Here is a 13,752-nt window from a genome sequence, read left to right as displayed (position 1 = left end):
CTGGTTATGCCAAAAGGAAACTCTGACGTGAGGGCGCGCTGGCGAGATCAAAAGTCCTTGTTTCTTCTTTCTGAACACGCCAGTCTTTTACGTCGTACTGACAAAAGGGGAGTGGCGTATAAGGTCTTCCGCGATCGACAAGACCTGGTATCACACATGCTCCGCCCCTCGAGTCGTCTCCAACAATGTTTTGCGCCACATTTGTTAGGTGCAGACTGATGAGCGTCCCGACGTGCGGCTGATGACCGGTGCGGGAAAGAGGGCACAGCATGGGCAGCTAGTAGCCGTGACGGCGAGAGCGTCCTAGCGCTGTCACGCGTAACGACCAGGTGATGGGTCCGAGAGTTTGTTGGCCTCAATTTATATTCGCGCTGCAGATGACGACAGTAAAGCTAGCGCTAGCCACACACAATTCGATAAAGTGCTCCAAGGATGCCGAAAGTGTGTACCTGGTGGTCGTGAGTCTTTCCAGACTACAGAGAGAGAGAGTCGATGAGCGATGCGGTCACGTGTAGATTGCCCAGTAAGCCCTGGGCCGGCGGCTGGCGCGCGTCTGACTTGCACCATCAACCTGAGCAAGCAAGCACTCATGTTAAGTTGCCTCTACTCACGCACTCACATGCTCGGAAGCCTGGCGATACGCGACTTGACGACGACAGGACCCGGGTTGGACCTGTGACGGCCCCGGTGACGCATGATCACGTGTAGATTACCCGAACAAAGCGCCGCTGCTCTGTGCCAGTGAGTTGCCGTTGAGTACGCTGAGTCTTGAGAGCCGTGGGCCTCGTGAGATCGTCTCCTTCTTACTTGCCTTCTTCACGCTTGATCTCGTCCACGACCGCTCACGACCTCCCGCCACACGTCCCTTCCCTCCCTCCTCCCCATCCTCTGTACCTCGTGCCTAGGCAGCGGCGCCTGCGCAGAACGTACAGTACGTCAGCAACTGGTTACCACTGCCATGGGGTGGATGTGACGAAGAGAACGTGAGTGCCGTTACGCGTCACGCCTGGAGATGAGTCCCGAAGCCGCCAAAGTGAGTTTCCTCCGAAAGGCCATCTTGGTCTTGTACACCTTCGACGTTATTGCCTGTGTCCGCGTTGCCCTGCTGAGAGACCTCAGGGAGTACTTCTGCGCCGCCATCATCGCGACCAAGCTCAGGATCCTACTCACCGCCCCGGCCTTTCATCACCGACCTCCATCTCAATATGTCGGACGACGAGCTATTCATCGACCGCACGTCCTCCGACGAGAGCGAAGGTGAACAAAACACCTCTGGCAAGCTTACAAAGAAGTCAAGCCCCGGATTCCACCGCGTACTCCCGAAACCCAGAGCATGTAACTATACAGTACATTCACTTTATGGTGCGTGGCGAAATGCAGAGGACGGTACATAACTCACTACGTCTCAGATCAAATAACTCAAGGGGACATTGACCTTGACCCCGTGTACCAGCGAAGTGCGTTAGAGCGGCGCTTACCTCGATCGCCCACTTACCGAACTGACGTTTACAGATGTCGTGTGGAGTGACGCTAAGCAAATCGAGCTCATCAACTCAGTGTTCTGCAACTTTTACATTCCTCCAATCATATTCGGTGGGTAGAGGCGCTGTCCCTACACTCACAAATCGCTGATTCGCTCTCAGTTCTCACTGTCGACCATGGCGAGGAGAGGCGGACATGCATCGACGGGAAACAGCGCCTGACATCGCTGCACAGATTCATGGATGGCCAGATTTACCGTGCGTGACCTGTAGCCATTCCCGAGACATGGACTGACCAGGCTGCAGACAAAGACCCGTGCGTGTCGTGCTTCGCGTAGTCGAATATCACTTAGCTCCCTTCAGGAAAACGGGAAATAAGTACTGGTACAAGGACGTCGGTGGCACTTCAAAGAAAGCAGCGAACAAGAAGTTGCTTCCTGAGAAGTATCGCAAGTCATTCTCGAAGAAGCAGATCGTGTGCGTCGAGTACGAAGGCATCAGCGAGTTGGAAGAGCGCGAGATCTTTCAGGTGCGCGCATTGCATTCCTCCGTGTACACTCTTGTTGTTGACCTTTTGCAGCGTGTTCAGATGGGCATGGCGCTCACGCCGTCGGAGAAGCTTGCCGTCATCGACACCAACCGATCGCGGTTCATCCTCTCGCTCATTGACAAGTACCTCACCGAGGCCGGCGTGCTGTCCGGGCCACCCCTCGATTGGGATCGCTCTCGAGGAGGAGACTTTCGCACGTTTGCATTGGCGGTCTGGGTGACCGAGCATTTCCTTGACGAGCCCGCGACCTGCCGGCAGCTGCCAGGCGCCTGTCAGCTGTCCCGCTGGCTCAGCGCGACTGTCACTGTGCCCTCATCCGTAGAGACAACGGTCATGCGTGCGCTTGACGAGTTTGAGGCGATCGTGCGTACGCGCGCACACAAGCATGTCTTCCGCCTGCCCGCGAAGATGGCGCCGATCGAGGTCGCCATGTTCACGGTTCTCATCGCTGCGCACCCCGGAAAGCCGCGCGGGGAGATTGTCAGCCTGATGCAGGCACTGCGCGCTGACGTGCGCATGCATCACAACGACGTGCGCAGCAACGCGGCGGTAGCACGCACGATCCTCGACTTCATTCACGCTAGCCGCAGCGGGCAGGCGGCGGGCGCGCAACGCAAGCGCAAGCAGCAGGCAAAGCCGGAGCAGGACGGTGCCCACCCGAAGTACGTACACGGAAGCTCGAAACGCCTGAAGACCGCGAGCGCGCAGGGGCCCGTCGGGTCGTCGTCGAACAGCAAGAGCCAAGTAGTGGAGTCAGAGGGCGAAGACGAGGAAATAGCGACGCCGAGGCCTAGGCCGACTGCGAAGAAGACGAAGCCCGCAGCGAAGAAGGCACACGATGTGCTGACGCGCCCCCACGATGCGAGAGAGCGTCTCGAGCCGACCAGCTTGGTTTCAACGCATCAATCACGTCAGGCTCCCATTGGTATGCCTTCGCTGGCTGCTATGGGCCCCGAAATAGTGATGCCCGTCACTGGCGGCATATTCTCCACGGAGGCGAGGATGGACGCGCAGGGCTTCGACAGCGGCATGAAAGCCTTTTATTATGGAGGATATGATTCGGTGAATGGTCCTTCGCAGAGTGCAAGTGCGCCTCGCGACAGAGACCCCCGTGATTTCCGTCGGAGGTGAGAGAGCTTCTTTCAACGGGCCCCATGGGTGGCGTCGGTAGCTTCATGTTCAGACCTTGATTGGACTCTGAACCTGTCCTACGAGCATTGATGACGACCCGCGCAGAGCGGACTGGACTGCATCGTAGTTGGCAAACAAAGAGGTCTTGCAAGGTGCAGGACCAGGTATATACTCCCCGTCAACTTGGTAGCGAATCGATACATGTGACTCATTGGACTCGCAAGCGTAAGCAGCTGGAGGGGCGCCAGATTGCGACGGGTGGTCCGAGCTCGAAAAGCTAGAACGCTCGCGCGTCTCCGGAGAAGCCCCTTCCGACGCGCAAATGAGAATACGGATAGGTTAGGTACGCCATTAGACCCATTGTACGCGACATGCACAGCGCAAGTGGATGTAGCACCCCGGCGGTCGTGGAATACGAGTCATAATGATACGCATTCGCTGGTCTCGTTGCCTGAACAGATGGAAGTGGATGCGACGATGAGAGCGTGAGCAGTGTCACGAGAACGCGTCACGTCCTGACAGTGAGTGCAGAGAGTCCGCCGTAGAGTGAGTCGGTGAGCGGTGCGTACATTATCTGGCTGGCGGCCGGCAGGCGTCTGAGATGCACCATAGGGCTCAATCCTCAAGCGCTCGTGGTCAGTCGGCTACAGCTATTCACGCTCATGCTATGAAGACTGGCGATACAGGACTTGACGGAGACGGAGACCGGGCAGGACCCGTGACGGCCCTTGTGACTAAGGTCACGTGTAGATTACCCGAACAAGAAGCGCCGCTGCTCTGTGCCAGTGAGTTGCCGTTGAGTTGAGAGCCGCAGGCCGCGTGAGACCGTCGCTTCCGCGACCGCTCATCAGCGCTCGTCGCTCGTCCCCTCCTCCCGCTGACATTCACCTCTCTCTCCTCTGTAAATTGTGCTTAGGCTGCGCAGACCGGACAGTATGCCAGCGACAGGTTGCGACCGCCGCGGGGTCCAGTGGTGCGTGATCATGATCATCCTCGCTCTTCGTTCTCCTGCTCGAACGCACGGTTCCTGCTTAGAAGTTTGTCCGACACCCGTCTTGCCGTGTTGGTTGGCCTTCTCCTCGCGATACGACCACCGTTATCCCCATCGCCCAATAGCATAACCGCCCGCCTGTCGTCGCGCTCTGATGGTTGTCAGCCCTCTGCCTGGTGATCGTTCCCTCGTCGTAAGTATACCACCCGGCTGCCGTCGTATCTCCTTTCCCTTGATGCTCCCAGCCGCTGTCCCAGCCGCCTTGTCTGGGACTAGACTTTCCGGCAGTCGTCGGGATCTGGCGATCCATCCCCAGACCGTTGTCTTCCTCCATTCGTGCGCACGCACCACTTCTTTCGACCTTTTATCTGACTGCCTTTGCCCTACACTTATTGATCGTCTTCCCTTCCAGCAGTCATCAACTGAAGCATGACCGTCCTACTGCCTGACGGTGCTTCTCCTCAGTCCCTCGCATCTTGCATACCGTCATCCGCATTCACATTGTCGCATTGCTTCTTCGCTACTCTCACGAACGCCGAAGTATTCCAATCGGGGGAACCTATTCATCATTTGCTTACTTCGTGCCCGTCCCGTACATCTTCATCACGGGTTCACTCGTTGCTCTCGCCTCACTTGTGCAGGACCCTGCCGTCTGCTCGACCTGATGCGCTTCGCCCTCCTCCTTTGCGGGGTGATACCTACAGGAGGTCATCAAGTCAAGTAGTGCACGATCGCTGATTGTTGGATTCAGCATGACCACGGAGTCACAATTACGCGCAGAAGAGGAAATTGGTGCGTGATGTTACAGTACTGCAGCACTCTGAACTGTAGCTCACGAATGTTCGTCGCCAGGCCCGCTGAATGTCAGGTTGTCAGCCGCTCGCTCGTCGTCCTCCTTCCATTACTCATCACCATCCTTTACCTCCTCATCTGCAGTCTTTTCTTCCCCGCCCAAGACTGCGCTCCCATCGCGTAACGCATGCTCGACACCGTCACCCGCATCCAGCCCCCCCGCGACGTCTTCCCGTGGCATATTAAACTCGCCCTCGTCCTCACTCCATTTCAGACGTCCTCGCTCGCCTCTCGTACGGGGAATTGACAGAAACTCAGCGAACCGCTCCGACTCTTCAAACTTCCCTATCGCCTCCTACGTGCTTCAATGACCAACACTCGGCGCCAGCGAGAGCACCACTCAATATCAATTCTCGGCTTTTCAAGGGCGGAATCGTGCTTGGCTCAAAAGATGAAACGCACTATCATCTGCAGGCGCACCGATATAATCCAGAGCCGCAGAGACCTTCCGAAGTAGGTCTGGTGCTTGAAGTGGCGGTGCTCGCTTCCTAGGTACCAAAGGGAGGTATATCAAGGGGCTCTCTGATGCAATTTATTCGCCAATAAGAGACCCAGGACACATCTTCTGAGTTAGACCAAGCTTCGGTCTCGGTTGGATCCTCGTGTGAAACGGCAAGCACCCGCTCTACACGATGCGTGAGTTGCTCTCATTCTCATCCGCAATGTCTAGAGCCTCAATCAAGGTTCCGCGTCGACCTGCGCGATATCAACGATGGTGAGCTATGGCGCGAGCGAGCTGTGTCGCCTTCGAGGATGCCAACAACACATTTCCCTTGTTCTCGGCGAGATTCTAGCGCGCGCCGCGCTTGGCGACTGCAACCGTGAGTACTATACGATACTGAGGAATTTAAAAGCGAATCTGTATTCTCGGATTCGCTGCTCCTCTCCAATGTTGTTGACCTTGCTACAGCACGGCGCGCTGATACGAGCTGCCGCTCCAAATCGACCATTTCGCCGTCCCCGTGCTACTCCGGACTCACCGGCACGTTGCAGTGTCGTTTATGGCCGATTTTAAGCAGCTGCTCAGTGAGCCTGCTCGGCTTCCGCGTTATCTGCAAGAGTGAGTGTAACCTTTTGATCCTGTATCTGTACACTCAGGCTTATGGTAGCGTTCTCAGCCCAACTGCAAGTTCACGCACCGCCACGTCCCATCCATCTCTCTCCACACTGGTATGCAACATTGATTTGTCGTCTGCTTCTGGAAAGTTCCTACTGAGCTTGACATCACGAAGGCCATTGCGCCCATGGGTGGCTTCCCGCACTACGGGCTGAGCACAACTTCCTCGTGCTCAAGGGCTCCATCCCCAGTACCAAGCAGCGCATCATCACTATCCGCAAGTCGCTCAAGGTCCACACCTCATTCCCGGACATCGAGAAGGTCTCTCTCAAGCGCATCGACACCTCCTCGAACTTCGGCGGAAGTTACCCAGCCCTATTCCTTGATGGACTCAAAGTGAGTATCCGACATTCTTGCACTCCCTCCTTGCTCACCGTCTATGAAGTCTTCCCTTCATCGCGCGCCTCTCGCTTCCCGAAACCGACAAGGCCGACCGCGTCGACGCGCTTATCGAGCGGCTCGGCCTCGCCAACGTCGGCGCCACCCACATCGGCGGCGCACGGACACGCGAGATCTCGACCGGCTAGATGCGCTGCGTGTCGATCGGGCTCGCGTTCGTTAGCTGCCCAGATGTGCTCATTCTGGAAGAGCCCACGAGCGGGCTGGAAGCGTGAGCGCGGCGCCCATCGCAAATGTCACGCAGGATATTGCGCACCACCCATCTTGTCTTCGGAAGAGCACTAATCTCGCGACGACGCGTAGGCTTCCTCAACGATCCGGAGCCAACACTCACGCAAACGTGGCGCTCCCCTCTACCACTAGCTAGCTCGGCTTATGCAGTAGCTGCCGGGGAGGACATCACGAATGATGATGAGCACAGTGGTCTTAATGTTTGGGATTCACGCTCAAACGGATTTCAGAATGCTGCTATGCGACTTTCCTGACACGCTGAACGACGGGAAATGATACTGTGGCCAGTGTTGACGCATGTGTCCGCGTCGTGGCGCTTGGACCGTACTGGCGTACCTAAAGTCGTTGAGTACTCCACTTTCTGAGTATGCTACACCTTACTTACTATGAAAAAGAGACTGCTGCTCAGGACGATGAGCGCGGCACCCCTGCACACTGCCGACAACATTCATGTGGGCCGCTTTCCGCTGCCTTGCAAGTGACAGGGCAAATCTTGTGAAATGGTGAGTATGCTTTCTGCTCGATGTATTAGTCGTTCTCATTGTCGTCTACAAAATCCTGAGAATCAATTGAGATCCCGAGTGCTCACGTCGACCAAACGGATATGTCCAACCATGAACTACAGCGGGTGCGAGCCACTTCGACCTTGAATATGTCGACATCCTTCTTCCCTCGTTCTCGATGAGCCTCCGGCGCGCGCCGCGTTCGGCGCCTGAATCCATGAGTACGAAGTGGGGGCAAGTAAATCCTGAATATCGTAACCTCTTCTCGCCATACCCCTTCCTCCTCTCCCTTCGCCGCGTGCGGCGTCGCACTGTCGCACTCGCATGCAGACCATTCTGCTCGCATATGGCAGCCGACGAACCCCTGTTCTCCTCCGCTTACTCGCCTGCGTGGTACAGCGGCATTGCCCTGCCTTGTGCACCTTCGCCTCATATCACCCGTGGCACAAATACCAAATTCTCGGGCGCTGACATGGGAAGGAGACCAGAGCTAATGTCGATGGGCCGCCCGCCTCCGTGCTGGCGACGTGCGTGCTCGGGCGCTTCCCGAACGAGATCAGCGTGACTGTGCTGTTCCTCGCGTCGGCGCTGTCTCATTTCGCGCAGCGATTCAGCCGCCGCGTTGCCCTTGCTCATCGCTCAGCTGAGGATCATCCTTCCTGCTATTGTCGCCCCTCCCCTTGCTAGGTCCGCCTCTCTACGATCTCAAACATGATGCTGTAGCACCCTATATAATCAGGCCTTGTTAACTTGGTTTGCTACATTTACTACAAGCTAGTTAAGTGGGGAACCCACGGTGGCTCACGCAGGGGCTTACCGCGCGCCTACGCTGCGCGGGCTTGCGGCCCGACCGCCCTGGCGGGCGTGCTGGCGCCAGACAGAGAACGTAGCTCAGTCACTTTGGGTTTAAGGATTTCCGTGAAAATTCCCTAGCTATCTCAGCATACCGTAATGACCTCCCATGCAGAATGTCAGAACAGTGTCTTGCAGTTTGAACGCGCTGCCCGCGTCAAAAGGCGCGGAGCGCTTTTTTGTTGCGTTGCGTTCCGTCCTTTGTACTTGTTTGTACGGCACTCCAGCCCATCCATCGCGAACACACATTGCTCCCGCTTCCCCTTCCTCGCACATCGGCGGGGCCCCCACCTGAGAAGTAAGTTGTCAATAAATTATCCTGACTAGCATGATAGAAGAGTGGATATGGAGGGTGCTGTCAGAGATCGAGCTATAGGCTTAGGAGCATCACTTGACTGGCCGCCAGGCGGTTATGAATCCATGTGGGTGCCGCCGTATGGTGGTGCCACATGGTGACCATGGTTCGACCGGTCAGAACAACCACGGTCAGCGGTGTTTAAACTGACCGTGGTTGTTACACCGGTCGATGTCCGTACACAAGCGAACATCCTAGAGGGGACCCCGGTGCGGAAATTTGGGTGATGGCCCGAATATTGATAACGAACGCTTACGTAAGACAGATCAGCGCCACAAAACAATGACAGCTGGACCTGACGTAAACTTGGCAATCGACCTGTTCGTTTCCGACCTCCATGTCTTCGTTGATCAATGGTGGCGATGGGAGCGAAGCTCCTCCTCCCGCGCCTGATCCTAGTGCACGTCCTGTCTCCCCTCAGACCTCCCAGTCAATCCCCCCTCCAGGGGTTCCTCCAACCTCCGCTCCGTCTTCCGGCCATGTCACTCTCGCCGAAACCGAAGCAGCCCTGCAGGTCATGATGCGTCGCAATGGCGAGCTCGCCTCCAAGATGGAGAGTCTCTCTTCGGAGAGGGAGACCTACGCTGCGCGAAGGGACGCGCTCGCGAAGCAAAACGCCACGCTGCAGTCGGCGTTCGAAGCGCTGCAGGTAGAGGCTCGACGTCTACAACAAGAACGCGACGCGCTCAATGGTGTCCGAGACGCGCTCAACGTCGAACTCGCCGCAGCGAAGGTAGGCGCTAGTGCAAGTGTTCCCCTTGCCGCAAGCCCCCTCATGTACTTGCAGGAAGAGGTCGCCAATTCCAATGCTCGCATGGCGGGGGACAAGGCGTCGGCCGAACGGACTGTGCTGGACTTTGAGGGCAAGCTTCAGGAGCTGGAATGCCTTCAAGGGAAATACAACGATCTGGAGAAGGAAAGCCGGGAGATGAAGGAGGCGTTAGCCCGATCTCAGGTGCGTCCCCTTCATCGTGCGTCCTGACATAAGGTGCTTACAAATAGGGTTCTAGGAAGCGGAACGTCGTGCTCGAGAAGCTGTAGCACGCTTAGAAAAGGAGCGGAGTGAAGCGCAAGTCGCCCACGAGCGGATGATGCGCCGTATCCCCATCCTTGAGGACGAAAATCGCCATGTTAGCTCGATGCTTCAAGCGGCCGAGGCGGATCTATCCGTCATAGCGGGCCTGGTGGCCAAACGTACCTCAGCGTCAAGCGCGACCGTCCCTGAGCGGCGCACGGACCCCACTTCGCGCGGACATGGCCCGCTGCAAATGACTAGTAGCGGGCACTTTATCATACCACCTAGCGCTCCTATGGCAGGCCAGGCGCACGACAAGGGAGATACCTCCTCTCACGAAGAGGCTGACGATGCCACCTCGTCGCAGGCTCCTTGCGGTGGGAAACGTCCGCGCACAGGGTCTACGTCCCCCAAACCGAAGACTCCCGCTGCCAAGCGTGCGCGGCGCGCAAGGGACACGACTTCTACATCGGGGACGACTGTGACATCCCCAGGTCCATCGAAGAGCAAGAAAGATAAGACCGCTGGTAAGGATAAGGCGGCCGGCGTCTCTACATCCACTCGTCGTACCGCGCACGTCTCTCAGGAAGGCTGAGGTAATGCAGGGCAGACGGTGATAGTCAAGCGGAACCGGCAAGGGCACTGCGTTGATGCGGATGGCAAGCGCGTTTGTCCAGAGGTGAGTGATAACGCTTGCGGTGCGAACGCGAACCTATTGAACTCACCGCCAAAGTCAGTGTCAACGAACGCAGGAGCATCTCACAAGCCCTCGCTGGTTGCAAAGTGAGCATGGTCCAGGCTCAGTCTGCCAGAAGTGAGTTTGAATGGTACTACACAATTCTAATGTAGTACTGATGGCCAGAAGTTGTCACAGGGCTTGGGTGAGACGCACGCAGTCGCAGTAAGCCAATGTTCCATATCATCTCGAAAGCCTTCCCGTATTCGCGCCCCGTTTGAATATCCGAACTTGAACTCTTTGGTTTCGTGCTCATCGCTTGTTTTGCGCTGTTTCTTGAAGGACTTCCTTTTGTCGGGCTTGCTGTCTGCCCTATTTACTTCATCTTGTTGCTTTCGAGTCGCTTACGCTGTCGTCTCCGGTTACATCTGCTCTTCTTGATCTACATACGTTGCGTTATTTCCCTGTACTATAAATTATCCAGTGTTTGATTTGTTTTGGCCACAATATGCAAACAGACGGTCGATCTTGGTCCCGACTTAGTGTTGCCGTGAGTTGAGTCGACTCGCTTGCCGAGTCGAGTCGAGTTCAGACTCTGTACCTCAAAAGGGAGGAGAGTCCGAACTCGACTTGACTCGGATCAGAAACGTGTCGGACCCATCTGATGTTCGATCCTTTTGCGTGTTACCACCATGTCAGTGTTGAACTCGAGCCTCGAAGGCCTCTCTGAGGTTCGAGAAGCTCGACTTGTGCTAGCATTGTTGTACGCCGCCATTGCTCGCGCCCCCGCTCGCCTCAGTCATTGTCTGACGTCACTGATCCATCCTCGCGCTTCGCCCCAACCGCCAATGTCGAGTTCGCGCCTCCTCGTTGCGCATAGAGCGCGTCTTGTTCAGCATGAGGCGTGTTCCTCGGACCATGTAGCCACCTATCATCAGTAGAGCTCCTCAAATATCATAAAATCCAGCTATAAAGCTCGTCCTGCCCGTACACGGACCTGAATTTTTTTCTGCGTCCCGCCTCCGTTAGCTATGTCGTCGCGACCGGGACAGTACTACAACTCGTACAGCACGTCGAACGATGGCTTGACATCCCAGCCGCAAGTGGCCTCGCAGTCGTCGGGATTATAAGGTCAGTCCACGACGCTGTCTCATCAGTCGCAGAGGCCTAGCACTTCGGGAATGCAGGTACGTATACGATCGCGTCTCTCGCAATATTTGAGCTGATCATCCACAGCCTCCTCGGTCGCACACGCAGACCGGGTTCAACGGCGCCTACACGGGCTACCCGGCGCAGCGGGCGCCGCAATCTGCGTACCATTGGCCACATTCCCAGCCATGCCCAACTCCCTCGCCGTACCCGCATCCCTCACCATACTCACATACATCCTCCTATCCCTCTACATTGCAACCATCTTCGTCTTCAGCAAGTGCCGCACCGTACTCAGAGGCTTGGCCATATCTCTCTTGTATCACCCACACCCGATGGCCGCACCCCATGCCCAACAAACTACGCATGCCTGTACTTCTTCTGGGCGCTCCTCCGGCAATAAATTCGCCTGCAATCCCAGTAACAACAGCTCGCTTCGTGCATCTGGTACGGCGCCCTCTGCGTACCACTATGATGTGCGATGAACCCAGAATATGACGCCGTCTGTCGCCGCTGCCACCTCGCAGTCACGTCAGCGTCCTCTTGAAGCTCCTCGTGGTCCACGAGACTCAAATCTCCGTCCTTCACCACCTTCTTCTCGCACTCCAGCACCAACAGCTCAGCCAGCGGCTCGTCCCGTCCCGGGTGTTGGGCTCGCTCAAGGAAGCAGTGGGTAGCCTGTCCTTCCAGATCCGATGCTTACAACGCATTTCCGTGATGCTCAAGGCGACGCGAATGCAGAGAGCGCGAGAGTAACGGCGGGCCCATATGGTTCTTCACGCGAGCAGCAGACTCGAATATTCGCCCCGCCGCTGTTTCCGATCCCGCAGGCGACCCACCACGGGAGGAACGTCCGAAAGGCGGCGCTTATCTCTGCTGTAGGCTATGCGAGTGAGTTTATTCAACCTAGCGGAGATGCGTATCCTGACGGTGATCCTCAGCGAGGTGAATGACTTTCACGCCTGGCGAAATGAGACGTCGTCGCGATCAAACATTCTACGCCATCTGCACCGCGAGCATTACCTGTCGTGGAATCGCTACGTCCGTGCCTTCAAGCTCAAGGGGTGGAGTAATCTGCCCGGGCGCGTTTGCAGTGCAGATCTGCGTGTCCCCTAAGGCCCGTTCAACCTTTCGGTCTTCCTACAACTGCTTGTTGATTGGCTTGTGGCTGAGGACATGGTTCGTCATACTTGCTGCCCTTTCATTCTCGAACTCACTGGCTTGAATAGTCGCTCAATGCGCTGGAGTCCCCCTTTTTGCGACGCTTGCTCCTTTACCTTAGAATGGGAAAGATCAGCGACAACGAACTGCCTCACCGAACGAAGATTGCGGACCTCGTCATCCAGCGCTTCAAGGCTAAGTACAATGAGATGCAGAACGAGATCAGGGTGCGCTTTCCCTCCACCTTCATTTCCTGCATTTGTTGAGCATCGCGCAGGAGTCTCTCGGACGTGTCGCTTGCACCACCGATATCTGGTCGAGCGTGAATAGGACTGGATATATGGCCGTGACAGCTCACTACATATCGCGTGATCCCGCATCGGGGGATCTTGTTCTCCGCTCCCGCCTCGTCGCCTTTCGACACGTCCGAGGTAAACACGACGGCGAGAACATTGGTCGTACGTTCGTTAAGATTATCAAGGGAGTCGGCTGCGAAGGCAATGTACGTACCTTGAATTCAATTCAGCCAGTTCATTTGCTTATTCTATTCTAGATCAGTGTCGTTACAATGGACAATGCAACTACAAATGACAAGGGGATGGAGGAGATCGTGGAAGAACTTGAGAAGCTCAACATTCCTTTCGATATCGAGGGGAACCGAATCCGGTAAGCACGCGATCTCATCGCTCCGTTGCACCTCAACTCTCTTCAGGTGCTTTCCCCACATCATCAACATCTCCGTCAAGGCAGGCGTCAGGGCATCTGGACAGAGGATCAGTGCTCTCGACGCGGACTCAGGGCATCTCGGAGAGCAACCGTCTCCCAACGACCGTCAGCGGGATGCGGCATACCTGATGGCACTTGTAACCATTGTGGAGCGCTGTCGACAACTGGTCACAGCTATGCGTGCGTCAGGACAGCGACGTGAAGAGCTGATTCTCATCATAAGAACGGGGAACGAGCATGGGGGCTGGCTGGTGGCTGAGAACCAGAAAGAGCAGCTCCGTGTGATAGGACTGCTCCGCGATGTCGATACGCGGTGGTTTTCAGTGTACCTTATGCTATCGCGCGTGCTTGTGTTGTATTATGTGAGTTCTCCTCCTTGCTTGCAGGCTAGGTGCTAACATGCATGCTTATAGCCCGTAGCAAAGCTTATCTCGAGTGAGAAGTACCGTGCTCAGCTTCAGCGTTAAGCCTTGTCGGACATCGATTTCGAGGCGCTGAACGACTTCTGCGAGTTCCTCGCGTGCCACCATGAGGTTCAGCAAGAAGACGCCCACTCTCTCCGC

At 56.3% G+C, this 13,752-nt stretch overlaps 5 protein-coding genes across 5 annotated transcripts; all 5 read left to right on the top strand.

Annotated features, from left to right (window-relative positions):
• Positions 1-1,205: 1,205 nt before the first annotated feature.
• On the top strand, positions 1,206-3,162 carry SCHCODRAFT_02697665 (uncharacterized protein; the record flags this gene model as incomplete). Its single annotated transcript, XM_003034216.2, has 7 exons — positions 1,206-1,362; positions 1,410-1,457; positions 1,513-1,593; positions 1,644-1,739; positions 1,788-1,797; positions 1,845-2,010; positions 2,062-3,162. The coding sequence occupies 7 exons, from the start codon at positions 1,206-1,208 to the stop codon at positions 3,160-3,162; spliced, it is 1,659 nt and encodes a 552-aa protein (XP_003034262.1).
• Positions 3,163-5,717: 2,555 nt separating this feature from the next.
• Positions 5,718-6,649, top strand: SCHCODRAFT_02664040 (uncharacterized protein; the record flags this gene model as incomplete). Its single annotated transcript, XM_003034215.1, has 4 exons — positions 5,718-5,826; positions 5,916-6,065; positions 6,238-6,458; positions 6,551-6,649. The coding sequence occupies 4 exons, from the start codon at positions 5,718-5,720 to the stop codon at positions 6,647-6,649; spliced, it is 579 nt and encodes a 192-aa protein (XP_003034261.1).
• A 2,150-nt stretch (positions 6,650-8,799) lies between these two features.
• Positions 8,800-10,072, top strand: SCHCODRAFT_01170388 (uncharacterized protein; the record flags this gene model as incomplete). Its single annotated transcript, XM_050341162.1, has 3 exons — positions 8,800-9,139; positions 9,254-9,417; positions 9,473-10,072. The coding sequence occupies 3 exons, from the start codon at positions 8,800-8,802 to the stop codon at positions 10,070-10,072; spliced, it is 1,104 nt and encodes a 367-aa protein (XP_050201532.1).
• A 2,498-nt stretch (positions 10,073-12,570) lies between these two features.
• Positions 12,571-12,833, top strand: SCHCODRAFT_02440073 (uncharacterized protein; the record flags this gene model as incomplete). The annotated part of the gene is made up of 2 exons (XM_003034213.1): positions 12,571-12,690; positions 12,741-12,833. Coding segments are annotated over 2 exons (213 nt in total), but the record flags the coding sequence as incomplete, so codon positions are not given.
• Positions 12,834-13,347: 514 nt separating this feature from the next.
• On the top strand, positions 13,348-13,545 carry SCHCODRAFT_02464458 (uncharacterized protein; the record flags this gene model as incomplete). Its single annotated transcript, XM_050342640.1, has 1 exon — positions 13,348-13,545. A coding segment is annotated over one exon (198 nt), but the record flags the coding sequence as incomplete, so codon positions are not given.
• Between the last annotated feature and the right edge of the window lie 207 nt (positions 13,546-13,752).

Source organism: Schizophyllum commune (assembly GCF_000143185.2).
Source record: "Schizophyllum commune H4-8 unplaced genomic scaffold SCHCOscaffold_3, whole genome shotgun sequence".
NCBI classification, from domain to species: Eukaryota; Fungi; Basidiomycota; class Agaricomycetes; order Agaricales; family Schizophyllaceae; genus Schizophyllum; species Schizophyllum commune.
The sequence above is the reverse complement of the archived record's forward strand: the minus strand, read 5'-3'. Positions and strand labels throughout refer to the sequence as shown.